The sequence below is a fragment of the Schistocerca piceifrons genome, chromosome 3 (assembly GCF_021461385.2).
Source record: "Schistocerca piceifrons isolate TAMUIC-IGC-003096 chromosome 3, iqSchPice1.1, whole genome shotgun sequence".
NCBI classification, from domain to species: domain Eukaryota; kingdom Metazoa; phylum Arthropoda; class Insecta; order Orthoptera; family Acrididae; genus Schistocerca; species Schistocerca piceifrons.
The window spans coordinates 499,205,767-499,232,945 of record NC_060140.1 but is presented as its reverse complement, the minus strand read 5'-3'; the positions used below and the strand labels follow the sequence as shown (position 1 = coordinate 499,232,945).

At 41.5% G+C, this 27,179-nt stretch overlaps 1 protein-coding gene across 1 annotated transcript in view; it reads right to left on the bottom strand.

The window, feature by feature from the left end:
* Nucleotides 1-16,593: 16,593 nt before the first annotated feature.
* Nucleotides 16,594-27,179, bottom strand: part of LOC124790045 (protein RER1) — a 73,605-nt gene continuing 63,019 nt past the window's right edge. The window contains exons 5-6 of the mRNA XM_047257601.1: nt 26,504-26,718; nt 16,594-17,050 (exon numbers count right to left, since the gene is read on the bottom strand). Coding sequence (XP_047113557.1) covers nt 16,958-17,050; nt 26,504-26,718 — 308 coding nt within the window. The 3' untranslated portion in view covers nt 16,594-16,957. The remainder of the gene's footprint in view (nt 17,051-26,503; nt 26,719-27,179) is intronic.

Sequence of the window (27,179 nt, the reverse complement as noted above, 5' to 3'; positions counted from 1 at the left end):
GTGCACGTGAGTACCTGGAAGAGGTCTGCCAGTGCGTCTGCATCCAAAGTGTCATGGTGGGAGGGGGGGGGGGGGGCAGGTACAAAGAACACACTGCGATAGTAACTGGTGAAAGAACTTTCACAGCAATTGCTTGGATGGTCATGGTAAGAGGGACAGGAGAGGAGTAGTATCTGTCATCAAAAAAACTAGCTACTCCACCTTTAGCCCTGCCTACAGGAGTATCATCTTTCCTGTATATGTGGTAGCCCCATAATGTAGGTGTGTCTGTGATTTTAAGATGCGTTTCTTGTAAGCAGATGCAGAAGGAGTTTATCCTGGACCAGCAGCTGCAATTCTTCCAAATGTGAGCGATATCCATTCAAATTCCACTGCAACACAGAAGTCCCTATGGAAGCCATTGGTTAGCGATGATGGTTCTTTCCTTTCAGAGGCAGTAATTTACCGGAGAGGTCAGGGGGAACGTTAGCCGGTTCCACATTCTCTAGTTCCTCCGATTGGAAGTCCATATCTTCAAGAGCATAGTCGCCATAAGAAAGGGAGAGCACTCGTCGATCCGAAGGCTTACCTACTGCTTTCTTGGACTTAGAACTACTTTTAGAAGGATGTTTTTCTTTACTGACAGGAGGAGGAGGCTGCCTGGGTTGCTGGGATGGCTTCTGAAGTTGGGGAGTGGTATGTGGCGTGACTTAGGTGGCAAGTCTACTGTTGACGGCTTCCGAGCGACATCAGTTGCAAGTGGAGTGCTTCCCCCACAGGTACAGTGACAGGTGCATGTGCTCATACTTGAATCTGTGGTCTGACTTTATGCGAAGGCATCACACATAGCTATCGGTGTTTTAAGGGCTGATGCAAAAACCAGTGGTTGCATGGCTTTGTAAGCCTTTTTAGCTTCACCATAGGGTATGTGTCTCTGTACTTTCAACTCTTGAATTTTCTTTTCCTCGTTGTAAACCCCACACTTTTTGCTCCACACTGGGTGATCCCCAGAGCAGTTAACACATTTCGGAGGAAGTGTACAAGAAGTCCCTGGCTCGTGAGCGGAGCCTCCACAATTGCCACACGTAGCCTTCCCGTTACATCCCGTAGTGGTATGGCCAAATCTTTGACATTTATAGCATTGCATGGGGTTAGGAACAAATGGGCAGACCTTAAGGCGGATATAGCAGGCAAGGATATGTTCCAGTTATTCAGGAGTACTAAACGTTAGAATAAACATTGCCGATTTTTCCAATTTGCCATTGACTCTCCTCATATAATTCTGCACCTCTGTGACACCCACATTCTTCCACTCTTCACGCAACTCCACAGGATCCATCCCATTATATCAGAGCAGGTAACCCCACCCTTACTATAGTTCAGGGTGTTGTGCAATTCAGCCTCGATTGGGTAGTCACCTACGGCCTTACATCCCAGAAGCTTAGATATTTGGGTGGAATTAGCAGTTTCAACCAAAAGCGTTCCATCAAGTAGTCGTTTGACTTTTCAGAGACCCAGCAATACCTTCCAATGCCTTGTTAATATAGAAAGGGGATATCTTCTCAAAGCTTCCCCCATTTCGCTTGATTACAATGAAGGTGTTATAGCACACTAATGACCTATTACTCTGAGACTTCTTTTTGGGAGGACTGACCAACCGAGCTCTCTTTGAGGAGTGGGTGTAGATGTTGCCTGACGGTACACCCATTGTCAGTAGTAGTAGTTCCATGAGACAGTTCCATAAGGATCCCACAAGACTCTAGGGAAACAACCATTGACCCAAGCAGAGCCCTGCATGCCTGAGCAAGCCTGATTCAACTGGGGTGCGGCAGGTGCCCCAGAGATTGCTCGCTAAAGACTGTTTCCCCTCAACAGCCACTCACCACCTCAGCATGTAGCACACCTTGAGGTTGATGAGGGTTAGAGAGAGAGAGAGAGAGAGAGAGAGAGAGAGAGAGGGGTGGGTACCTTCTTCGCAGTCCAGGCGGTGGAGCCAAGATCCCCATTCTCCAAAACACACAACATTCCACTGCTGCGCCACATGGTGGTCATTGAAGTATGACCAAGCTTACGGTGACAGAGGACTGGTGGCGCTTACCAGTACCCACCTCAGGAACCCCAGGTAGCCAAGCCCATACTCAGCAAACAAATGCTGAGCCCCTGAGGGGTAGATGGCAGTGAAGATGATATGCTCTGGAATGACACTGAGGCTGATGGGAGACAAGGAAATGAATATATTTCTGCTGTACACTCAGCCAATGATACCATCAATTATGAATGAATAACCATGAGTAACATCTGTAATTTATGGTACATTTACATGTCAAATAGGCAGTCAAATCAGACATTCCTCTTAACAAAAACTGTCACTTAACAATGAGTAACTTAAAAATTCTTGTACTGATAGCCAGCGTGTACATACATTGCGTAAAATAGCCTACCATTGATGCGCCAACAAACTCTTTCTTTTATGATTATACTTTTTAAAATTAGGGTTTGCATTACATTTTATGGCACATTAGATTCACTTAAATACAGTATATAACAGATAGTTGAGGAAGACCGCCTGTTGGGTTCCAAGGACACTAGCTAGATCACAACAGAGAGATTCTCTTGTGGGTTGCAAATTTGACTCACCATCACAAACTGAGACACACACACACACAATAGTCAAAAATGGAAATCTCAGACAGAAGGAAGAAGTAGCTTTGGCAGGTGGGGAAGCAGCAGCAAGTAAACACCACCAAACCACAACAGCAACAAAGAAACTCCCAGGGGTTCCGCGAGTAACCACTTCAGAGAGACAATGCTGAGCAGTAAGGGGTGATTTGATGAGAAATTGTAAGGTCTGTGGTATACAACATTAGATTGAAAATCGCAAAGGTGCTTACCATAACCAGTATGAAAGCACTTCTAGTAAACCATCCATTTCTGACGTCTCTCAAGAGTCACAGATACAGTATTCTAGCTCTCCCACTCACGAATGGAAACTATCCAGAAACCTGAATCCAGTTCTTGTCAACAAAAGCTTATTGTACACCTCTTGTATGGCCTCTGCCATACGCATCTATGTCATTGCGATGTTACAAACCAGTAGTTACAACGTGAACCTCCCATATCAATGTGTCCACTCTGGCTGCCAAACTCTCACCGTATGGGACAGTGGAGACGTTAGCCATTATCCCTGCACGTGAGTAAACTACAACCTTGACCTTGTGGGCAGCAGTCAGTCTGCAGTAGTTGTGAAGTTTCCGGGGAAGATTGAACTATTACACAAGTTTTCGTAAGGACCTGTTTCTTTGGTTGTGGGCAGCAATCAATAAATACCTCTATTTCAAACCATCCACTACTACCAACCTGAACTCTCCAAAAACCAATATAGATTTACTGGAGTATAAAAGAAAGAGTACTCCAAATTTTTAAATTAAATTTTATGCCAGCACCATATGCCATCTTACACTGATAGACCTAAATACTGTAGTTTTTCCTCAATCAAATCCCTACAGAGTGCTTGTCAAAGACGTGCACAATCTACAATGCAGAGGTAAATGCAATCTCATGGACGCTGGAGTGGATTTAAATTTAGCAAATACCGATGTGTTCAAGTTTCCTATGGGCACTTCAAGCAATTTGGGTGCAGTATCCTTAAGAGAAACCAGGCCATCCACAAGATCTTCCATCACTTACAAGAAGGAAGGAGGTGATGTTCTGCAGGACTTGTGGAATCCGAGGCAACAGAATAATACAAGTAATCTAGAAAGCCTGCTACAGTGAAAACACTGCAGCCATCTGGAAAGGACTGCTGTTCAATATGTCCTCCATGAACATACACAAAGCCTACATAACTATCATCCATCAAGCCATCGGTGTAAACCACTTCATGGCCCCGGAACATCTCGAGAATCGAGAGGAAGTGATAGCGGAGGGTCGCAGAGTTAACGGAGTCCTTAGGGCCATGCGAAAGGTCCAGAAGAATATGCGGCCTAGGTGTACACCAATGAGGTTTATGTGACCTTGACCTCGAGGAGAGGTGGTAACAGGAAGGACTCCAGACAGAAGGGACTGGACGTGAACTGCAATCTTAAGCACTGATCTGGGCTTTCGATGAGGGAGATCAACCACCATGCTTGAGAAAAGGAGACTGTAATTTGGATGTGCAGGAGAACTACAAACATGTGCAACGTAACTGGCAAACAGTTGTGCATGCCTAACCTTCAATGGAGGGACTCGACTCATTCTAAAAGCTCCTGTTGCTAGGCGAACGCCACAGTGGTGCACTGCGTCGAGTAAACGCAATGCTGAGGGTGCTACCAGACCGTAAACCAGACTCCCATAGTCAAGGCAGGATTGAGCAAAGGCTCTGTAGAGCTACAGCAGCATAGAGCGATCTGCACCCCAGTTGGTGTTGCTCAGGCAGTGGAGCACATTGAGATGCTGCCAGCCATTCTGCTTAGGCTGACAAAGGTGAGGTAGCCAAGTCAATCAGGTGTCGAAAACCAGCACTAGAGGAGCAGTACGAAATGCAGAAGTCATCCACATACAAAGAAGGTGAGACCGATGGCCCTGCAGCTGCTGCTAGACTGCTAATAGCCACTAAAAATAGAGAGAGACTCAATACGGAGCCCTGAGGAACGCCATTCTCCTGAATATGGGGGAAACTATGGGAGGCACCAACTTGGACACTGATAGTATGGAGCCACAGGGAGTTTTGGATAAAAATCGTGAGCGGGCCCTGGAGACGCCACTCATACAATGTGGCAAGGATGTGATGTTGCCAGGTCATGTCGTATGCTTTACGCAAGTCAAAAAAGACGGCAACTAGATGTTGCCATCTGGAAAAGGCTGATCCGAACGCAGACTTGAGGGACACAAGATTATCAGTGGTACAGCGACCCTGGTGGAAGCCGCCTTGACATGGAGCCAGTAGGCCACGTGACTCCAGGACCCAACCCAACCATTGACACATCGTACATTTCAGCAGCTTACAAAGAAAGCTGGTGAGGCTGATGGGCCGGTAGCTATCCACATCAAGTGAGTTTTGACCGGGTTTGAGCACCGGAATGATGGTGCTTTTCCACCATTGTGATAGATAGATGCCATTGCAGTAGATCGATTTGAAGATGATGAGGAGATGTTGCTTGTAGTCAGATGAGAGATGGTTAATCATCTGACTGTGGATCTGAAGGAACTGTGTCGAGGCAATGTGCAAGGGTGCTGAGGAGCTCCCACTCAATGGGGCGTTATACAGTTCACTGTGGTGTGCATTGATGATTCACAATGTGGAAAATATACAATAAGATATGTACATGAACTAGCAGAACTGTATTTATATAAAACAATTACACTTTCTATTCATTACAATACACATATTTTGAGAAAATAACACAAATTCTGTTTTCATTTTTCTCTATTCATTATGAAACTTGATGAAGCAATTTCTCTCCTTATTCAGGCACAATGTCGCACTGCACTTCATACACGCTATATAGGATTTCCCTTGCATTCTGGATACTTGCAACGACCACGGTTTTCCAGCCAGATGGGCATGTGATCTATCCCATCCAGTCGCACCTGACGCTGTGGAAGATCTGCTGTAGGGCCTCTCTTCTTCTTGCAGTCAAGCTGTTTTTGTATTTCATTGCTTGGCCTACCACGTTTCTTGGATAAGGATTTCCCAGTTTTACAGAGGGCCTCTGCAACTGCGACCTTGAAATCAACAAGGGGCATGTAGTCCGTAATTCTTCTTCTCCATAACAGCCAGCTTTTCACACAAGTCAAGTCAACTAGATGAAAGAATATCTTCAAGTACCATTTCTTTGATCTGATTTGAATTCTGTAATATCCTAGCATATAATATAATAGATCGAGACCCCCCCCCCATATAGTCATTGTCCTTCCTGAAAAGCCTCTTGATCTCGCCTTCTGGTTTGCATCCAACATAAGTTGACAAAGTGTTGACTACTTTATTATCAAACCAGGAGACTACTGACAGTTGTACACCGTCTACTGTTGCTATCTTTTCCTCCATGCTGCCTCGACCACTCTTCTTCATTGCTGCCTCCTTAGGTAAAATGCAAGCACGTACTTGATTGGACCGGACTGTCCCTAGTGATTGTATACCTTCCTTGTGCAAATACACTTCCAAGGGTACACCAGTGAACCAGTTATCAAAAATTAACTTGGGATTCATATGTCATGGGACTGTTTGTGTAAGACGCACAACAACATTGCTGCTAGCTCCTAGATCCATAGAACCAGGTATTATGATATTACTCTGAGCTCCAGCAAAAATTTCATAATCATAGCTTAAGCCTGACACTCCAATGAGGACAAAAGCTTTGAAGCCCCATTTATGTGGTTTACTGGGGTTGTATTGCTTTAGTGAAGATCTGCATTTTGTTGGAATAATCTGTTCATCCACAGCTAAGAATTCCTCTTTTAGTACTCGCAACAGTCTTTCACGCAGTTGGTCTAGCAGTGGGTAAATTTTGAGAAGTTTGTCATGGTTGGGTTCACCAGCAGGAACTAGATTACTGTTATCACAGAAGTGTATGAAACACTATTTCTTCCCATCGATTACAACTAATTATGTCACCCACAGCACGGTGGCCAAGATATTTGCACCAATAATGTCTTGTTGCTGGGAGTTGAATGACTGACATAAACAAGGCAGTACCAATAAATTGTTCAATTTCTCCAGCACTAACATTTACACATTTATTGGGTCGGTACTGTATCGAATACAGATTGGATTGTTCGACTATGTACTGCACTATGTCATTAGTGAAGAAATACTGGAAATATTCCACTGGAGTATCAAGTTCCAATACTTCCTGAGGAAGAGCAGTATTTCCGGCGAATTTCGTCTCATCATACCCTCTAATGTCCTGGTTTCCAATGTATGGTAGGTTTCCCCACCTTAGTTGAAGGTTTTGAATCTCGTTGCATTGCTGTCATCCTGTCTGCAAGAGGAATGCTTTCGAGGTCACAATCATCAGTAGGCCAAATCTCACTGTTGTCTTCTGTTTCTGACTCCGTTTCTAATATCACAGTACTTTTTTTTGTATTATAACTCTTAGGCCTAATATCATCATCACTGTCTGATTCCTAACAGAAAACAAGATGTCCATTTTGCAAGTTTTTTTTTTCCATGCACAATGTTTCATCATCTGACATATCAGGATCCTCACTAGCATTTCCGTCCTCTATAACACTTATTGGGGCCGAAGAGCCATAAAATTTTCTTATGTTCACTGCAGTAACAGAGCTGAAAAGAAAGAAAACGAACTGCTATACGTTAGTAGGAAAGGTTAGGTTATGTTCAATTTTTACTCTACACTTTCAAGGCTGCATGTTGTGCCATATCCGTCACAGACCTATTTTTCGGTATTATATGTATTCTAATGAACAAATATATAAACTTACCTCTTTATAACTGTCCACAGATGTCCTTTTCCCTCTGCAAATAATATAAACACTGAAATCAATCGTTTACTGTACCTGATACAACTGTTTGTGTGACCAAACTTGGATGTAAACAGCTAGCAACACAAAGCAAGGATTCGTAACGTGTAATTCCTTACTCTCGCAACAGATGGCATACACTACTTGCACAGTTGCTCTTGACTGTGTGTCATATCTGTCCCAACATGCAGTTGGAAATATACTCTCAGATACGAGATTGACAAAGAGAAAGGCGGTACGTGTCATATCTGGCACAGTATGCGGTAAGAGGTTAAGTGGCAGTATACTCTTCCTCGGCACTGTAAAAGTCATCAATCCTTTGAATGTTTATGGTTTTATATACTGACATAGAATTTCCCGGCACTTTAGAAAACGAAACTCAGGGGGAAAACACGTTTTGAAAGACCTTTGATGTGCAGCAACAAGTATCTGCATATTTTCGTATTACGAAGGTATAAATTTAAATTCCACCAAACAATGCATGTCACTTTCTGAAGCATTGAAATTGAGTTTGCGATGCGCTTTTGTAAGCATCATAGCTCATTCGCGTGATCTCGTCAGCTGATGACAGCAATAGGACACGTGATGTAGTCAGCCAAGAGCAAGATCACTCTTAAGTAGTGCGAATACACAAATAAGTTAATGGCTTAAATTAATATACATAGCATTCACATATAATATTGGTCTCTGAGATTAATAAGTTGTAAGAGAAGCTAAGCTAAGCTTCCACATATAATGTTGATCTTTCTTGCGCATGTTACACTTCAAGGTAGATCACACAAATGTGCCAGTAAAATTTTTAATAACGACGCAAATGTCTCATCTTCTGGGCTCGAAATACTTCTAAATGGTCATCCTCAACGAGTTGATTTTTAAATGAGAGTCAAACGCTTTGTGATTTAAGAAATTCATCATACATTCTCGCACATAATTCATCTTGCGTAAAAGGAAATCTGCTTTGAATGTAACGCTTTTCAAACCACCATTCGCAATATTTTCCCGCGGCCTGTTAGAAATATGTTCGTTTCAGCAGTTGCAAGAAAGTGCCAGATAACTGGCGTCACCAAGCTTGCGCGGCTACGATGACGCAGGAAGCCCATATGTTCGTAAGTGTAAAACATTAAAAGATCTTACATTATGTCATAAATGAAACATCACATCAAAGGATACTTCAAGAGTGTCAGGATTTCACGACCCATACTAAAGTGCATAATTTGGTTTAAAATGCACATCGGTATGTAAATTTTCTTGGAGTACCAATACTCATGTTTGGTTCTTTATTATAGCATAACGCCATACGTGCACTTGAAATGCAGCGAACAGTTGAAACTAGCCAATAGTGTGAAATTAAACACTTTGTTTCAAATAAATTGACTGCCTCAGTAGAAAGGATTAATAAAAGCCAAATCTCTTTAGCAAACCAGCAAAAATAACTTCATTGTTCTGTAAGGCGATTAATGCTTGACTGTCAAAGGTGGAAATAAAATATGAAACTATTAACATATTTGAGCCTGCCGTAATTATGCGAACGTATTTTAATTCGTTTGATAGCTTCCGGCCACAAAAATCCATTTTGTTATCTTTTAACGTGAAAGCAATAAACGAAGAGGAAACAACAAAATCACTGAACGTAAGCACAGGCCACGTGGAGACCACCCACCTCCCCACCACAACTGACTGCTCTGTGCATCAGTCCCGGAGCTACGATACTTCTGAACCGGGGCAATATAAAGTAGTGGCACCCAACCACACTTCCGTAACCAGAAGCGGGAGAAGGTAATACTCATACGCGACTCAACTGCGCATGCGCAAGAGCCCGCCCGCAACTGCTCAAACGAATCTAATTTAAACAGTTGTCACGTCACGCTCATCGGAGGCAATTTGTTGTTATAAAGCATAGTGTTCCTAAAGCCTTTGACACACTTTACTGTTGGGATACGCTTGCATCAGCACTGTTTTGTTGTTGTATACGGCGCATTTCCTTTGCAACTTAAGTTTTATTTTCTTTTTTTTTTCTCCCGTTCATGTTTTGTTGCTGCAGTATCATTCTGCAGTAGCGGGATACAATAATATCCTTTGTTAGAATATTGGTTCTTACCAGTCAAAATTCACAAAAATTTAACTGAAAACTAAATGAAAAATTCCTGGAATTCTAAACAATTCCCGGGTTCTTCCTGGTTTTCTCCCGGATGGAAAAATTCCCGGGTTTTTCCCGGATCGTAACACCCTGTATCTGTGTGTTAAACACACTGGACCTACACCTGGAGTTACAGCCTGGGGTGCAATTTCGTATGACTGCAAGAGCACTCTTGTATTTGCCTCACACAACCTGAAACTGTTGTGGCAATTCATAAGCTGCTGTAACCCAACATACATTATGTTGCCTAGGCCTGCTCGACCATCAGATCTGCCTCCATATGGGACATCATTGGATGACAATTCCAGCATCACCTACAAACAGCATTAACTGTTCCTGTACTGACTGACCAAGTGCAACAGGCGTGGAACCCCATCCCACAAACTGATATCTGGCATCTGTACAATGCAATGCCTGCTTATCTGCATGCTTGCATTGAACATTATCGCAGTTACATTAATAACCATTGTAACAGCTTATCTCGCACTGACAATCTGTTATCTTGCAATTGCAATATTAGTTTTATCAGTACGTGTTAACAGAAACAACAACAATAACCAGTATGCCAGCTCATACAGTGCTGCCCTGGCCCAAGCTCACTGCTACTGCCATGGTTGGTTGGTTTAAAGATTAAAGGGACCAAACTGCAAAGGTCATCGGTCCCTTATTTCATAAAAACACAGAGCATATTGAAACTATCCACCAGTCAGATGAAGCACCAAAATAAAAATTCCGGGGTAAGAAAAGCCCCAAGATCAAAGGTAAGACAACATGGAAAACAGAGCACAGCAACAAAAGCAACATATAGAAGAAAGGCAGAAGGAATTAAAACTGTACAGCAGAGGACTGTGTCCAGCCTAAAAGATTAGGGTCGAGTCAAATTACAACACAAAACTAAGTGAAATATACAGCACAAAAGAGGGTGCTGCAATAAAGTTAGAGGGACCTATAAAAGCCGCTTGCTTGAATAAAACTTAAAACACGATCTGCCATAGAGACGTTGTCACCTAAAAGAGATGATAAATCACCCAGAAGATTGAAAGATCGCCTGAGGGCGGTTAAAAGAGGACATTCCAACAATATATGGGCCACCGTCATGTTTGCACCACAGCGACAATGAGGGGGGTCCTCTCGAAGCAGCAGATGACCATGTGTCAGCCAAGAGTGACCAATGCGGAGCCTACACAGAATAACAGAATCCCTGCGAGAGGCCCGCATGGAGGAACCCCGCACAGTCATGGTCTCCTTTATTCGCTGCAGCTTGGGTGCAGACAGAGTGCGCCATTCGTCTCCCCACATCCCGAAGACCCGACGGTGCAACACCGATCAGAGATCAGCTGCCGGGAGGCCGATCTCCAACGTCTGTTTGCGGGTAGCCTCTTTGGCTAACTTGTCGGCGAGTTCGTTTCCCGCTATCCCAATGTGTCTCGGGGTCCATATGAACATCACCGAACAACCACGCTGTTCAAGAGCGTGAATGGACCCCTGGATAGCACCAACAATGGGATGGCATGAGTAGCACTGGTCAAGAGCCTGCAGACTACTGAGCGAGTCACTGCAAATGACAAAGGACTCTCCAGTGCTGGTACGAATACGCTCAAGGGCACGAAAAATGGCTGTCAGTTCTGCGGTATAAACACTGCAGCCTTCTGGCAAGGAGCGCTGGTCGACATAGTCCGCATGAGCATAAGCGTACCCCACACAGCCATCAACCATCGAGCCATCTGTATAGATAACCTCCGAGTCATGGTATGCGCCGAGGAGAGCAAGGAATTGGCGGTGCAAGACTGCAGGTGGAACTGAATCCTTGGGCCATTGGGCCATCGGGAAAGTTCCAGCTGAAGCTGCGGCCATGCAGCACTGTTGCTGAGTCACTGAGTATTGGTTATTCTTTGCATTGTGGCCCCTGTTAATACATATTGATGAAATGAATATTGCACTACACTAATTTGGGACCACTATTAAATGATTATACAAAAATTGGCTTTAAAAATAATTTTGTTTGCAAGAGAAAACAAACACACTTTCTGGTAACACTGGGGCATTGCACTAAAGACGTAATGAGTGGTACCGTATTTACTCGAATCTAAGCCGCACCTGAAAAATGAGACTCGAAATATAGGAAAAAAAAATTTCCCGAATCTAAGCCGCACCTGAAATTTGAGACTCTAAATTCAAGTGGAGAGAAAAGTTTTAGGCCGCACCTCCAAATCGAAACAAATTTGATCCATTGTAATATGAGACACAATTTAGGTCGAATGAATGACGATACAGCTACAGTAGTTCGGTTCGAGTCGTAAGCTTAGCAGTTAAGCTTTACCAGGTAGCCATTGCTATGCGTCGGGCGCTCCCTCCGTATTTATACGGGTACCCTTCCTTTTTCACGTGCTTCTTCTGGTTTGAATCAATTTCCTTATTTTGCTTTGATCTGATAAGTGCCGTTTTCTTTGTTATAGGTGTTTACATCACTCTAAGCTGAAAATGCGTTACTGTACTGTGCCATGAATTGTTTGTCGCATTCTGATCGTGCGTGTTTACGGCCTGTCACCGCTCGCGGCATGGCTCGCTTTAAAAAAAAAAAAGGAGAGAGAGAGAGAGAGAGAGAGAGAGAGAGAGAGAGGAATCGTCTCATTAGCGAAACAATGGCAAGAGACTGCTATTTGTTGTTACTTACACCGCTGCTTTCTTTGATAATGATCAACAAGAACCAAATGATAGAGGATGCTCTGAATGAGAGTTTAGCGAAAATTTTTCTCCATTTGAAAATCTTTGCGGCCGTTTCTTTAGTACATCAAATTCTGCACAGAAATTAGTCATCTTAGATTTAAAAATCTAGTCAGTTACCGTGCTTCATTTCTGACAGTATCACTATTACGCAAAAGAATAATACGAATATAAACATGACACAATACATATATTCTTCCACATTTGCTGTTGTCTCACTAGTTTCGTAGTTTATTGGGCAGACAGGATTTAAATAAGATAGCAGCAAACACGAAAGAATACATGGCAAAATGTTTATATTCATATTATTCTTATGGTGAAGAGAATACTGCATGTGATTCACATTTCATCAGATTCCTATTAGCAACCACCTCTTCTCACAGATAGGAAAAAATTCTGAACGTAGAGTTGGCCATATTGACAAACATCCCAAACAGTCTTACCAGTTGGATTTTCATAGTACATTGAAGTTCTGCTACATTCGAAAATGAACAATACGAAATTTGTATTTTCTTCGTTGGATAATGTATGAAAATGCAGTGGTCGAAACTCGGGGTGGAGAAAAAAAAGCTCGTCTTCCACCTTTTTTTAAATTTATTTACTGACGCAGAGGTTTTGGTGCCAGTATTTATCTTTGAGCCTACAACGCCTGCCTGTGTAGCGCTACATATATTCGACGGCAGAAGTTAGTTGTGGTGGCACCTACGAACATTTTTCAGAACTTCCGCTTGCTTTGCACTCGATTGTAAGCCGCAGGCAGTTTTTTGGATTACAAAAACTGGAAAAAAGTGCGGCTTGGATTCGAGTAAATACAGTACATTTAGCGTTACTCCAGCTACGTACTGCAATAATGAAATTGCAAATATCTGCTGAAACACTAGAGAAAATGCACCTGGCAACTCTTAGGGGTGTGTGTGTGTGTGTGTGTGTGTGTGTGTGTGTGTGTGGGTGTGTGTGTGTGTGTGTGTGTGTGTGTACACGAATAATTGTAAAAACTGTATATATGAATAATTTTAAAAAGAGCCTGTCATTCCCTTTTGGTTTTCAGTCTAGTGCAATTTTTTCCTTCTTAATGTTCCCCACTACTTCTTACACTTGGTTACAGAATAAATTGATTCAGTTTCTTATGATCAGATAGACGACAGGAGTTACTGTCTTCCTCAATTTGCAGCTTGCATCAGTTTTTCATCAATTGGAACGGTACTTACCGTTTGAAAATTATCACTTTTTTATTAAAAATAAATGCATATATCTGGCTAGCCCAGAGCACAGCGTACTTTATTTGTTGGCATCAAATTTAAGTTACAAGACTTCTCATATAATCATACAGTCAGCATATCCTCTACTATGTAAAGATAATCTGATTGTGGATATATTAATTCCATTCTGTAGACTGAATTTGCCATTTATAACTGGACACCAATTGCTACACTTGATAACTTTCCTGGTAACACAACCACCACTCTTTCATGGAAAGCTGCAGTAGATGTTTACATTTATTTTGTTCCACTCCTCATTTTGGGGCAAAGGACTTTAGCTGTCAGCTGAGGCATTTTCTTTTTCTTTTTTAAATGTGCTACTCATGAAATGAAAATGCAAACTACTCTTTATGAATTTTACAAATACTGGTGTTGTGTCACCCATAGTCTCAGAGAAAGTTTACCAGTTTTTCACAATGGGTCAATGGTTCCTTATCTTCAGCACATGTAGCTTCTATGGCAGAGGAGTGATTATTAACACTCACTGGTGTTACTACGAGGGCTGCCTAAAAAGTGTCTGACCCTTGGCCAGAAAAAATATTTCGAATACCTGACTGGGTTTGGGACCCTAATCGCCTTCAAAGTAGGCGCCTTGTGCTTGCACACACTTAGCCCAACGATCCTTCCACTGCCGGAAACCCCTCTGGAAGTCTTGTTTTGGAACGGTATTCAGCTCCATCACCATCTTCCACATTATCTCTTTTCTCTCAAAACAGGATCCTTTCAGTGGCGTCTTCAATTTTGGAAACAAACGGAAGTTGCAAGGAGCCATGTCTAGGGCGGTTAGCTGTAATTCCATGTTTGGCCATGAAATTTTGGATCAAGTGAGATGAATGTGCTGGGCGTTGTCATGATGTAGTTGCCAGTTTTTCATCGTCCACATGTCTGGTCTTTTGCCGGATAACATCTTGATAGTACACTTTTGTCACTGTTTGTCCTTCCGGTGTGTATTCATGATGCACAATTCCACAGACATTAAAGAAGGGAGTCAGCATCGCCTTTATTTTGCTTCACACCTGCTGCACTTTCTTCGGCCTTGGAGACTCAGGATGCTTCCATTGCGATGACTGTCTTTTTGTTTCTGGGTCATAGTCTTACACTCGTGACTCATCTCCAGTTATCACGGTGTTCAGAAACCCAGGATCAGTGTTGGTGGTGTCCGAAGGCCATGTGCAATGTCAAAACGGAGGTCTTTTTGCTCCAGTAGCAACAAATTGGGCACAAATTTCGCAGCCAGCCACTCAGTGCATGTTCAAATCATCACGCAAAATTGAATGTGCAGAATGTTTACTCACTCCAAACTCTTGGGCAATCTCCCGCACGGTCAAACGACGATCTACCATCACCAAATTTTGCACCCTCTCAACAACAGTTGTACTCTGAGCAGTTTGGGGCCTGCCAGAACACTGGTCACTCTCCGCTGATGTGCGGCCATTTGTGAATCGGTTGAACCACTCCTTAATTTGTGTTACACTCATCGCATCTTCTCCAAACACCGCCTGAATCTTAAGAATTCTTTCACTTTGAGAATCACCAAGCTTTTGACAAAATTTGATGCAGTTACCTTTACTCAATACATTCAGTCATCTTGAGAGAATCAGTAATCCAATGAACGTGTTGTGTAGCACCTCACTCAGAGACAGCCATGCAGCGACTGACGCACTGGAAGGAGGGGCAAAATTCATGCATATGCATAAAGGTATGTTCCTTTACTGCGTACAGTGGTGCCGTAACAATATCACTGACACACAAATCTGGTAAGCCTACTTCCCATTGAGAACATCCTCTTATTAACCGTTTCCACTCCAGCAATGAGTGGTGCTCGACATTGTGAATTTTGTTTTCTATTCTGATGTCGAGCCTCATTCAACACGATTTTTCATAGCTCTCATATGTGCCTGTCTCTAATCTGGCTGTACTAGTTGTCATCAATGCTACTTAGTGTGCATCTAGAGAAGTCTATGTTAACTCTGTATCTAACTGCAGCTCTTGTGTTAAGAAAAATGTTGTAATTATTATGTTCAAGTTTATAGGCACAACATGGCTAATTCTTCATGTAAAGTCATTTTTGAGGAAGAGAGAGTAGAGCTTTTAGAGGAATGTGTAAGTCAAAATGAGAGTGAAAATGATTTTCATGATGACAGTGATTCATTTCTAAACAAATCAAGTGAAATGACCATGGAAACAGTCCACCACGAAGAGTTTCAAAAAATATCACACAATGAAATGTTTCGTATTGTAAGCCTTTAGTAAATATATTTGAATGAAAATGTACTTTTTGTTTTAATGTATATCCTAATTGTTGGTCAGTAACCTCATTGTTCCCACAGACAGACTCGTGCAATTCTGCGCTCTCTGAGCATAACCAGTTGTGGGAGATAGAATTGTCAACAGTACTATGAACTAACCAGTAGATTGCTGAATTTTCTTAAGATGATAAATTTTGCTATCTCTAATTCCAGTGTAAGTTCAGTCTTTAGTAGATAATAATTAGGAAAATACCTGAAACAAATCCTAAAGTTACAGCCCAGACAATGTTCAATACTTCTGCACTGAATCTTATTTCTGAAGAAAGAGTAGCATAGGTTCTTACAACATAGAGGGTACAGTCTTTGGACACTACACAAAGTATACACCGAATCCTAAGAACCACATTTTAATAATATGACCCCCAAGAATTATCTGACAGTTTAGTTAATTATCTCTAAACTGATCTGATTAATTCCATCATTAAATATTTGTTTCATATCTTTTAAGTAAGGTTTTTCAATTATAAAAACTTATTACTTCACTGTAGGTAAGCGTCACCTTTATGTAATTAAGGTGCTTTAATTCACATTTGTACAAAACAGGGCTATTCTTAAGCAATTAAAAACTGTATTTTCCAAAGACTCAAACAAGAAAAACAATTGATGATGATTTATGGAATCTTTACATTTGTGACATCTGACATTATGGAACAATACGTAAAACATATTTACAAAAGTCAAATTTCAAAAGGTACAACTACACAGTAAAAATACAACAAAATATGGTCACCAATGATATAATTCAACAAGAATTAAGTATAAATTTGTATCATTTCTTTCTTACAGACATAAGCATTTGTAATATGCTTGATAGCAAGAAAATGAAATACAACTCTGTAAAATTATCCTGTGGGATTAGAGGTCTGATGACTTGCAATTGAAACAAAATAATACTTATGTCTTCACTTACAAACAATAAAACATGGGGCAACTAGGAAAATGACAATGGTGACTAGTAACGACTTCTCTGATCCCATTTAAAAACTGTAGCAGCACCTCGAAGTTCTCAGCCAACAGCAGTACTTGCACTTCACAAAGTCATAATAAATACAATTTCGGGCTTGCCAGTGACAGTTTCTGATTTGTCACTTAGAACTAACTATCTTTCCACCGTCTTCATGGCCTTGATATTTGGGTTTACCATGAGTAAATGGGATGTAGCGGTACTTTATCATGTGCTGAAACAAAAATTTGGTTGTTTAAAAAATGCTTATCAAAGTGATTAATATGCACAACAATTGTATAGCAATTAAAAGCATTCATTTGGGCAGAGCCCAATATTAATGTTGCAAATACACATGCATGACATGTCACTGCTGCTAGGTAAGTGCTATTCACTCTCAGTGATGATGGCAGTAGTGTAGGATAGGTAGAATACTGTGAGATTTTAGAATCTATGCCTCCCTGGTGTGTGAATCTCTTGTGTTGCTATGGGCAACTATGGACACTGATTTTTTAAATTCTGTGTATTGAGCTTTGTGTGTGTAATTCATGTGCTTTGCTTAATGTATTAATAAACTGTTCCAATCAGAAACCGCCCATAAATTACTCTGCTAACAGTTTATGGACCCAGAATTATAAATCGGTTATAATATTCTAAAAATAATTACGAGATCACCGACTCAGGGAAATTAGCAGCAGCGCGCGGTAATTTGGAACGACATAATCGCTAAAATCATGATGCCAGTAAATACCAATCACTGCCTACAACTGAAAAACTGATGGGAAGAGAAAACTACAGTACCTGGCAGTTCGCTATGCGAACATATTTAGGACACTAACAATTGTGGGGATGCGTCAGTGGCGAAGTACAGGACACAACTTAAGTTTGTACAGCAAGAACCAAAATTATACTCTCCGTCCATCCGTTGATATATGTTCACCAGAAAGATACATCTACAGCAAAAGAAGCATGGGACAAGCTAAAGCAAGTCTATGAAGATTCTATTCTCTTCAGAAGGATAGAGTTATTAAAAACTTTACTGTCAACCAGACTGGAGAATTGTTCGTCAGTAGAAGAATGTGTGTCAAAGATAATTTCCATGCCACAAAAATTAAATGGCTTGAATTTTGAAGTTAAAGAAGAATGGATTGGGTGTATTCTGCTTGCAGGATTACCAGACGAATATAAGCCTATGGTTATGGGCTTAGAAAATTCAAACGTGCTGATCACAGGGGACTCCACAAAAGGTAAATTGCTGCAAGAAATAAACAATGAAGCTTGTAACAAACAATCTATTAGCGATGCTGCTCTATGGCACCTGGGACCCTTTTTGAATATTACAATTGTACAATAGTAGAAAAAGCAAGATGCCATCTCTTTGAAACAAATTTGCCAAATAAATTCTGGGCAGAGGCAGTCTCCACTGCTGTTTATTTAATTAACAGGTCTCTGACTAATGCACTAAAGAACAAGACCCAAGAAGAAGCTAGGAAAAACAAGAACCCGACTCTTAAGCATCTTAGAATATTTGGAAGTAAGGCATATACTCAAATTCCAAGAGCCAACAGACGAAAATGGGACAAAAAAGTGTTGAGTGTATTTTGGTAGGAACAAGCATACAAGACTTTTTGAACCTAACTGTCAGAGAATCAAAAATGAGAGATGTGATTTCTTATGATACTCCGAAACAGTGTAAAGAGAGAACTGAGTAAAAGGCACCAAGTCTACTGTTTCTCCCAATGACAGAAGAAGCAAGATGAAGTAACTACGACTGAATTAGAAGAAATTGAACCTGAACCTGAGAGTGTAACATCAAGTAGCAGTTCAATTAATACTAGCAGCAATGACAAAACAAGTCCAGACAATCTAATTAATGATAATGAGCAAGTGCAGCAAATACAAAGGTCATCGAGAATTCCAAAGCCAAAGAAACTGTATGACTCAGTCTAAACAGTCAACTGACTCCAATCCTTCGACATTAGAGGAAACTATGATGTCAGACAACACTGAAAACTGGTTGAAGGCAATGCAAGACGAGTTACAATCTCACAAAAAGAACCACACGTGGGAGTCTGCCGATTTACCTTCAAATAAAAAGCCATTAAAAGCAAAATGGGTATTTAAAAAAAAAAAAGAAAGAGATGAAAGGTCTCATTGTATGCTATAAAGCATGGCTAGTCATAAAAGGTTGTGCTCAGAAGCAAGGCCTGGACTACGATGAAATGCATGTGCCAGTCACAAGACATAACTCATTAAGGTATTTATTTGCTATGGCTGCTAAATGTGATCTTGACATTGACCACTTAGATGTTGTCACAGCTTTCTTACAAGGTGACTTACATGAAGAGATTTATGTGAAAGTTCCAGAAGTAGATCCAGTTACAAAGACAGTGAAAGATAATGGTGTAAAAAGACTGAAAAAGGCAGTATATGGATTGAAGCAAGGTGGTTGCTGCTGGAACTTTAAATTAGATGGTACACTATTGAATCTACACTTCAAAAGGTCAACAGCTGATCCTTGTGTCTTTTATAAAAATCAAGGTTCAGACATTTTAATAGTTTATGTTTATGTGGACGATATGCTCATTTTTAGTAACAATTCACAAGACAGAGATGCTTTTAAAAACAAACTCAGAGAAAAATTTAAGCTGAAAGATCTTGGTGAAGTTACCAACTGTTTAGGTATCAGAATTACTAGGAACCACAAAGGTTATTTGTGGATGGATCAGACACACTATGTGGAACAAATTCTCAACAGATTTAATATGAAAGAGTGTAATCCAATATGTACACCACTGGACAGTAATCAGATGCTCACTCATGACGTGGCTCCAAAAACAGAACAAGAGCAAGAAGCTATGAAGAACATACCCTATTGTGAAGCAATAAGTAGTTTAATGTATGTACAATTAGGAACAAGGCTGGACCTAGCCTTTCCGATAGGAACTGTTAGCAGTTTTTGTAATAATCCAGGCATATTGCACTGGCAAACAGTCAAAAGAATCTTCAGATATCTAAAAGGTACTACGGATATGAATCTTTAGTTTTCTAAATCAGAGGACTGCCACATAGTAGGTTATTGTGATGCAGACTGGGCTGGAGATTCTGAAGACAGAAAGTCAACAACTGGATCTCTCCTTAAATTTCAAGGAACAGTGATATCTTGGCAGTGTAAAACAGCCAACAGTGGCCTTATCTACAACTGATGCAGAATATATGGCACTGACCACCTCATGTTATGAGGCTCTATGGCATCAAAGGCTATGCAATGAAATATCACCAAACCCCAAAAAAGACCCTGTCAAACTATTATGTGACAACAAGGCAGGAATTTACCTGTCTAAGAAAAACGGCTATAAGACTCAAACCAAACATTTAGATACAAGACACCACTTCATAAGGGAAAAAACAGAGACAGTACAAATTGCTGTGGAGCATGTAGCTTCAGACCAAATGCTGGCAGATATGATGACAAAATATCTGACGAAGGCACGCCATCATCTGCTACTGCAAGATTTTGGACTGAGAAAGTAGTTTTTTTGTTTTTGTGCGTGTGCATCTTTTTTGCAGGCATAATTCTAGTGGGGGTGTGGGATTTTAGAAGCTATGCCCTCCTGGTATGTGGATATCTTTTGTGTTGATATGGGCAACTATAGACACTGATTTTTTTTATTCCGTGTATTGAGCTTTGTGTGTGTAATTCATATTAATATATTAATAAATTGTTAGAATCAGAAACTGCCCGTAAATTACTCTGCTAACAAATACTTTACATTTACTCCAAGTACCCCTCTCACAAATTGGCATGTTACAGGGTGTCACAACACATCAGTGGGTAACTTCCATAACATACTAGACACACACTGTTTTTACAACATTCTTTGCTCTTCATACAACATTCAGTCTGTTTCAATTTAATTCTGTCGAAACATGGATTTTAACTGTTGATTATACACTGATAGCATATGGAAGTGGGAATATGAATTGTGGTACATAGGTTTGATTAATGGGTTCTTTTCAGGGCAACTACAACTGTTACTAGTTTGCTCTCTTCTAGTTCTCATCAAAATACAGTGGCTTGCTTAGTATCTATACAGATTAAAATACAGAGGCTCTTATCTTTCTAAAATAAATGTTCACAATTTTAGTACTTTCATTGTGTGAGATGCTAGAAAGGTATGGTTTAACATTCCAATGACAATGAGGTTCTCAGAGACAGATTACAGCATGAGACTTAACTAGGGGAAGATGGGAAAAACTAGGGGAAGATGGGAAAGCCTAGGGGAAGATGGGAAAGCCTAGGGGAAGATGGGAAAGCCTAGGGGAAGATGGGAAAGCCTAGGGGAAGATGGGAAAGCCTAGGGGAAGATGGGAAAGCCTAGGGGAAGATGGGAAAGCCTAGGGGAAGATGGGAAAGCCTAGGGGAAGATGGGAAAGCCTAGGGGAAGATGGGAAAGCCTAGGGGAAGATGGGAAAGCCTAGGGGAAGATGGGAAAGCCTAGGGGAAGATGGGAAAGCCTAGGGGAAGATGGGAAAGCCTAGGGGAAGATGGGAAAGCCTAGGGGAAGATGGGAAAGCCTAGGGGAAGATGGGAAAGCCTAGGGGAAGATGGGAAAGCCTAGGGGAAGATGGGAAAGCCTAGGGGAAGATGGGAAAGCCTAGGGGAAGATGGGAAAGCCTAGGGGAAGATGGGAAAGCCTAGGGGAAGATGGGAAAGCCTAGGGGAAGATGGGAAAGCCTAGGGGAAGATGGGAAAGCCTAGGGGAAGATGGGAAAGCCTAGGGGAAGATGGGAAAGCCTAGGGGAAGATGGGAAAGCCTAGGGGAAGATGGGAAAGCCTAGGGGAAGATGGGAAAGCCTAGGGGAAGATGGGAAAGCCTAGGGGAAGATGGGAAAGCCTAGGGGAAGATGGGAAAGCCTAGGGGAAGATGGGAAAGCCTAGGGGAAGATGGGAAAGCCTAGGGGAAGATGGGAAAGCCTAGGGGAAGATGGGAAAGCCTAGGGGAAGATGGGAAAGCCTAGGGGAAGATGGGAAAGCCTAGGGGAAGATGGGAAAGCCTAGGGGAAGATGGGAAAGCCTAGGGGAAGATGGGAAAGCCTAGGGGAAGATGGGAAAGCCTAGGGGAAGATGGGAAAGCCTAGGGGAAGATGGGAAAGCCTAGGGGAAGATGGGAAAGCCTAGGGGAAGATGGGAAAGCCTAGGGGAAGATGGGAAAGCCTAGGGGAAGATGGGAAAGCCTAGGGGAAGATGGGAAAGCCTAGGGGAAGATGGGAAAGCCTAGGGGAAGATGGGAAAGCCTAGGGGAAGATGGGAAAGCCTAGGGGAAGATGGGAAAGCCTAGGGGAAGATGGGAAAGCCTAGGGGAAGATGGGAAAGCCTAGGGGAAGATGGGAAAGCCTAGGGGAAGATGGGAAAGCCTAGGGGAAGATGGGAAAGCCTAGGGGAAGATGGGAAAGCCTAGGGGAAGATGGGAAAGCCTAGGGGAAGATGGGAAAGCCTAGGGGAAGATGGGAAAGCCTAGGGGAAGATGGGAAAGCCTAGGGGAAGATGGGAAAGCCTAGGGGAAGATGGGAAAGCCTAGGGGAAGATGGGAAAGCCTAGGGGAAGATGGGAAAGCCTAGGGGAAGATGGGAAAGCCTAGGGGAAGATGGGAAAGCCTAGGGGAAGATGGGAAAGCCTAGGGGAAGATGGGAAAGCCTAGGGGAAGATGGGAAAGCCTAGGGGAAGATGGGAAAGCCTAGGGGAAGATGGGAAAGCCTAGGGGAAGATGGGAAAGCCTAGGGGAAGATGGGAAAGCCTAGGGGAAGATGGGAAAGCCTAGGAGAAGATGGGAAAGCCTAGGAGAAGATGGGAAAGCCTAGGGGAAGATGGGAAAGCCTAGGGGAAGATGGGAAAGCCTAGGGGAAGATGGGAAAGCCTAGGGGAAGATGGGAAAGCCTAGGGGAAGATGGGAAAGCCTAGGGGAAGATGGGAAAAACTAGGGGAAGATGGGAAAAACTAGGGGAAGATGGGAAAAACTAGGGGAAGATGGGAAAAACTAGGGGAAGATGGGAAAAACTAGGGGAAGATGGGAAAAACTAGGGGAAGATGGGAAAAACTAGGGGAAGATGGGAAAAACTAGGGGAAGATGGGAAAAACTAGGGGAAGATGGGAAAAACTAGGGGAAGATGGGAAAAACTAGGGGAAGATGGGAAAAACTAGGGGAAGATGGGAAAAACTAGGGGAAGATGGGAAAAACTAGGGGAAGATGGGAAAAACTAGGGGAAGATGGGAAAAACTAGGGGAAGATGGGAAAAACTAGGGGAAGATGGGAAAAACTAGGGGAAGATGGGAAAAACTAGGGGAAGATGGGAAAAACTAGGGGAAGATGGGAAAAACTAGGGGAAGATGGGAAAAACTAGGGGAAGATGGGAAAAACTAGGGGAAGATGGGAAAAACTAGGGGAAGATGGGAAAAACTAGGGGAAGATGGGAAAAACTAGGGGAAGATGGGAAAAACTAGAGGAAGATGGAGATGGGAATATATTCAGGGCCTGATTTGTGATGATATGTGCCAGTACACCATACTGGTACCTCTGACAAAAAGTAAAGTATTAAAAGAACATTATAAGATGAGCTTTGAAGACATGAGGTACGAGTGCTGCAAACGAAGAGGTTGACAGAGAAAAGGAAGTGGGCTAGAAGAAACCAATGTAAGACAAATTACAGTTCCCAGGAGGGCGGTGGTACAGGTTACTACTTTCGCCATGCACCACCAGCTACAATTTACAACTTACTGATGCCTTCAAATTATGAGTAGATGGAAGCCGTTTGCAGGCATTTTTAAGAGAACTGTTGAAGATAGGCTGGTAACAGTAAATGTTAAAATAAACCCACCCTAACAATTACTCATTCGGGGCTCATTATATTATGTCCAATGAAATGGCGATTGCGGATGAGGCACTTTTGTCTTGATTAAATATTGTTCACACTACTTGCCATATTGAGCATTGTTTATCTGTGAAGGAGGAGATTGACACTTCGTCGTCCCCGTGTAGGGGAGATATTGTCCGATGAGGCGTCGTGTGATTCGCAGGAAGAGACTATGGAGTCATAGGCGTCCGCGTATGACGACATATATTACTTTGGGGAAGATGTGCCATAGGCGAATGCAATTTGTGGAAACTATTAAGGCTGAATTTAATTATGGTGGTAAAACAGATCATGTTGGTGGAAAATTTGATACATATGCTGTTCAATTTCCTTCTTTTAGACATTATAATATTAAGGATGAAATCCATTTTTTGCTAATAAATATCAGAATGTAATTACTAACAAGGTGAAGACATATATTTATCGTATTAATGTTAGGGTTGAGAGACTAACTTTGGATAGTAGCGCTAATAAGAAATTTTTTGAAGAACAAGGTAAAATGGGAAAAGTTAAAGCTTTGTATTAGTAATAAGCTTGGTAAATTTAGTATTAAAGGATTTGAATCTACTGGTGTTCCTTGGAGGAGGTATACTGGTAAAAATTTATATCGTTTTGTCATGTATAGTCATCCAGAGAAATCTGTACCTGTGAGTAAAGTTAGTGATTGGACAAGTATTGAAAAAAAGAGTGCGGTGCTAGAAATACTCTTTTCCAGACTAATCCTTTTTATGTAGGTGTTCTTGTAAGTGGTAGTGAGCTTAAAGCTGATGATGATGATCAATCTGAAGTGAAATACGTATCCATAATGGTTAAAAATATTGTAACACTAACATTTTGTAAGAGGAAAGGCAATATAACATCTTAAATAAAAGCATATTGTTCCAGCTCATGCCAGAATTATTTAAAAAAAAAAAAAAAGAGAGAGAGAGCTGGGAACACATCAGACAATATCCTGATAGTCTCCGGCTTGCTTTCCTGGTTCCTGATACTGAATGCTCGAATCGACAAACTTGCAAGGACATTTTATGGAAACAAAATAAATGTATCGGCAGCTGTTATTGTACTAGAGGACTTGTGGTATTATAAACCTAATATGGAGCAGCTTTTAACAATTTAGAGAAGCGTATAGAGAATGTGTGTTTATGCCTAATGGTATAGGATGTGCTAATAGTTACTACGATTTTAGACAAGCTCGTTACAGACCTTTGTGATATACTTATTACAACCTCAATAAAACTGAACCTCAAAAGTCGTGCCTCAGGTGCACAGCTGCAGGCCATCCTAGAAAATTGCCTCCTGGTCAAGGAGGCATCCTATTTTATAGGGTAAAATGGGTAGGCTTACACTTATTTCTAAAAAGAAAAAAGAACTTTGTGTAAGTGTGGTAATGAAAACTGCATTCACTGGAGGTTTGAAAATATTCATAGGTTGTATGAAGTACTGTATTTCACAAGATGGCGTCATTCTACGTATCCAGAGAGAAGAAACAAGAGAAACGTAATTCCGAAGATGATGCGACGAGAACAAGCAAACAACTTTCACCATCCTCAAATGCAAGCCGGGACATGTGCCTGCATGAATTGCCAGGGCGTGTTTCAACAGTTCATGATTCATCCGCTGTTGCCCAAGATGAACCAGTGGCCTTTGTAGGTCCCCACCGCTCCTCCTCTTCGCTGGGCTCTAGGATTACAACTCCAGCGATTCCGGGATACCCATTAAGTGACGTCACGCAATTCCTGAAGATATCTACTGTTCATAATTGATCACATAGCCAGCTGCATCTCACAAGCTTCTTTTGTGGCATATGTTGTGAAGCTGGATGTCTCTGAAGATCAATCAACAGGTTTCACTTCCACCACTCACCCTGTTGAATTTTTTTCACTCCAAGTGGATGTAATATGTGTAGTGGTGGCACAATATTTGTCACAATGATACTGATTACCATCTAAGACATGTCATACACAATTACTCATGCCAACTTCCCCACGTCACTGCCCCAAGACAGAAATATGATTGGGAGTGGAAGCATAATATGTAATATGTTTACACAATGCAGCAGTCTGGCTTTTGCCACATAACATGTTGGCTCATCAGTAAAGATTGCTTCTGGTCCTTGGCTTCATTAAATATGGAAAATGTGTGTGTGTGTGTGTGTGGGGGGGGGGGGGGGGGGCGGCATGCACACGCATGTTTCAGAAGAAGATTGAGAGTTACAGATTCTCAGAATCACTACAGGTTGGAGTAAGGTTGAGATGTAAAAACCATCACAATTAATATTAGTGTAAAAATCCACAGTTTTTGTAGTGTCTAAAATGATCAACTTTTAGTGTCTAAAATGATCAGTTAACATAAGTAACAATATTTATATCAAAGTTTAGTCCAATAGAACCATGTAAGAAATCAGCTTTACATTTCTGGAGGTTCTGAGAAACAGAGATGAAAATAAATAAAATTTGTCTTTACGACAACCCTACTCCGCAATAAACTGTCAGCACACATTAATTATCATGTTAACTACTCAGTTCATACTGACATGGGGGGGGGGGGGTAGTTTCATTTTACCTAATGCACTACATACTCTTAGGATTTACTAGTTTGTAGCAAGGCAAAAGAATTTCATTCACCTACAAAATTCCAAAAATGCAACAGTTTTGGTGCAATTAGTTGTACATAGTTATTGTACCAGAATTCTAGCCGAGATGGTTTTGTCAGTTTTCCTTCTCTCAAATTCCCACAAAAGTAGGTGATATACAAATTTATCAGTGTAGAAACTTACCTTTATCTGCCTCTTCATTGTAATACAAAACAGAGTTATGAAATACATAACAAGAATTGGCCAGAAGACAGGAATGTTGAAGCAGTCAAAAAATGTACAGATGACTGACAATATTGTGGACTTTACCACCGAATACCAGAATTTGAACTCTGGAAGGCGACGGATAAATGGCCTGAATTCTTCATTTGCCTTTGTTGGAAGTTCAGGACCATCATCTGAAAGAAAAAAATAAAAAGTGACAACTGTTCAGAGTTAGGACAACAGGGACAAAAGGGAGAAGTAGAGTCTCAAACTACTAATTTTAAAACAACAAACAGATTACAATAAACAGTATCATGCTAAGTGAAATCCATTTATTGTCTTAATACACAAATTTTGCTTTCTTTGGGTTCATGAAATTAATTGAGGACACCCATTGGACATATTCTTATGGTATGTACAAAGGGTACTAGTAAAGTTTTGCAATACGACACAACAATAAGTTGCAGGAGGATGATTGCTGTTGTGTTCTGAGAATACTTCATACCTGCATTTTAATAATTGTACCAAGTATGTGGGCGCAGTCATTCACTAGCAGAGTTAGTTTGAAGTGCTTGCTATGGTATCGTGATCATGAAGAGAGATTCAGGCAATTTTGCAGTAAAACTTCACCTGTGGTTTAAACATAGACAACTGC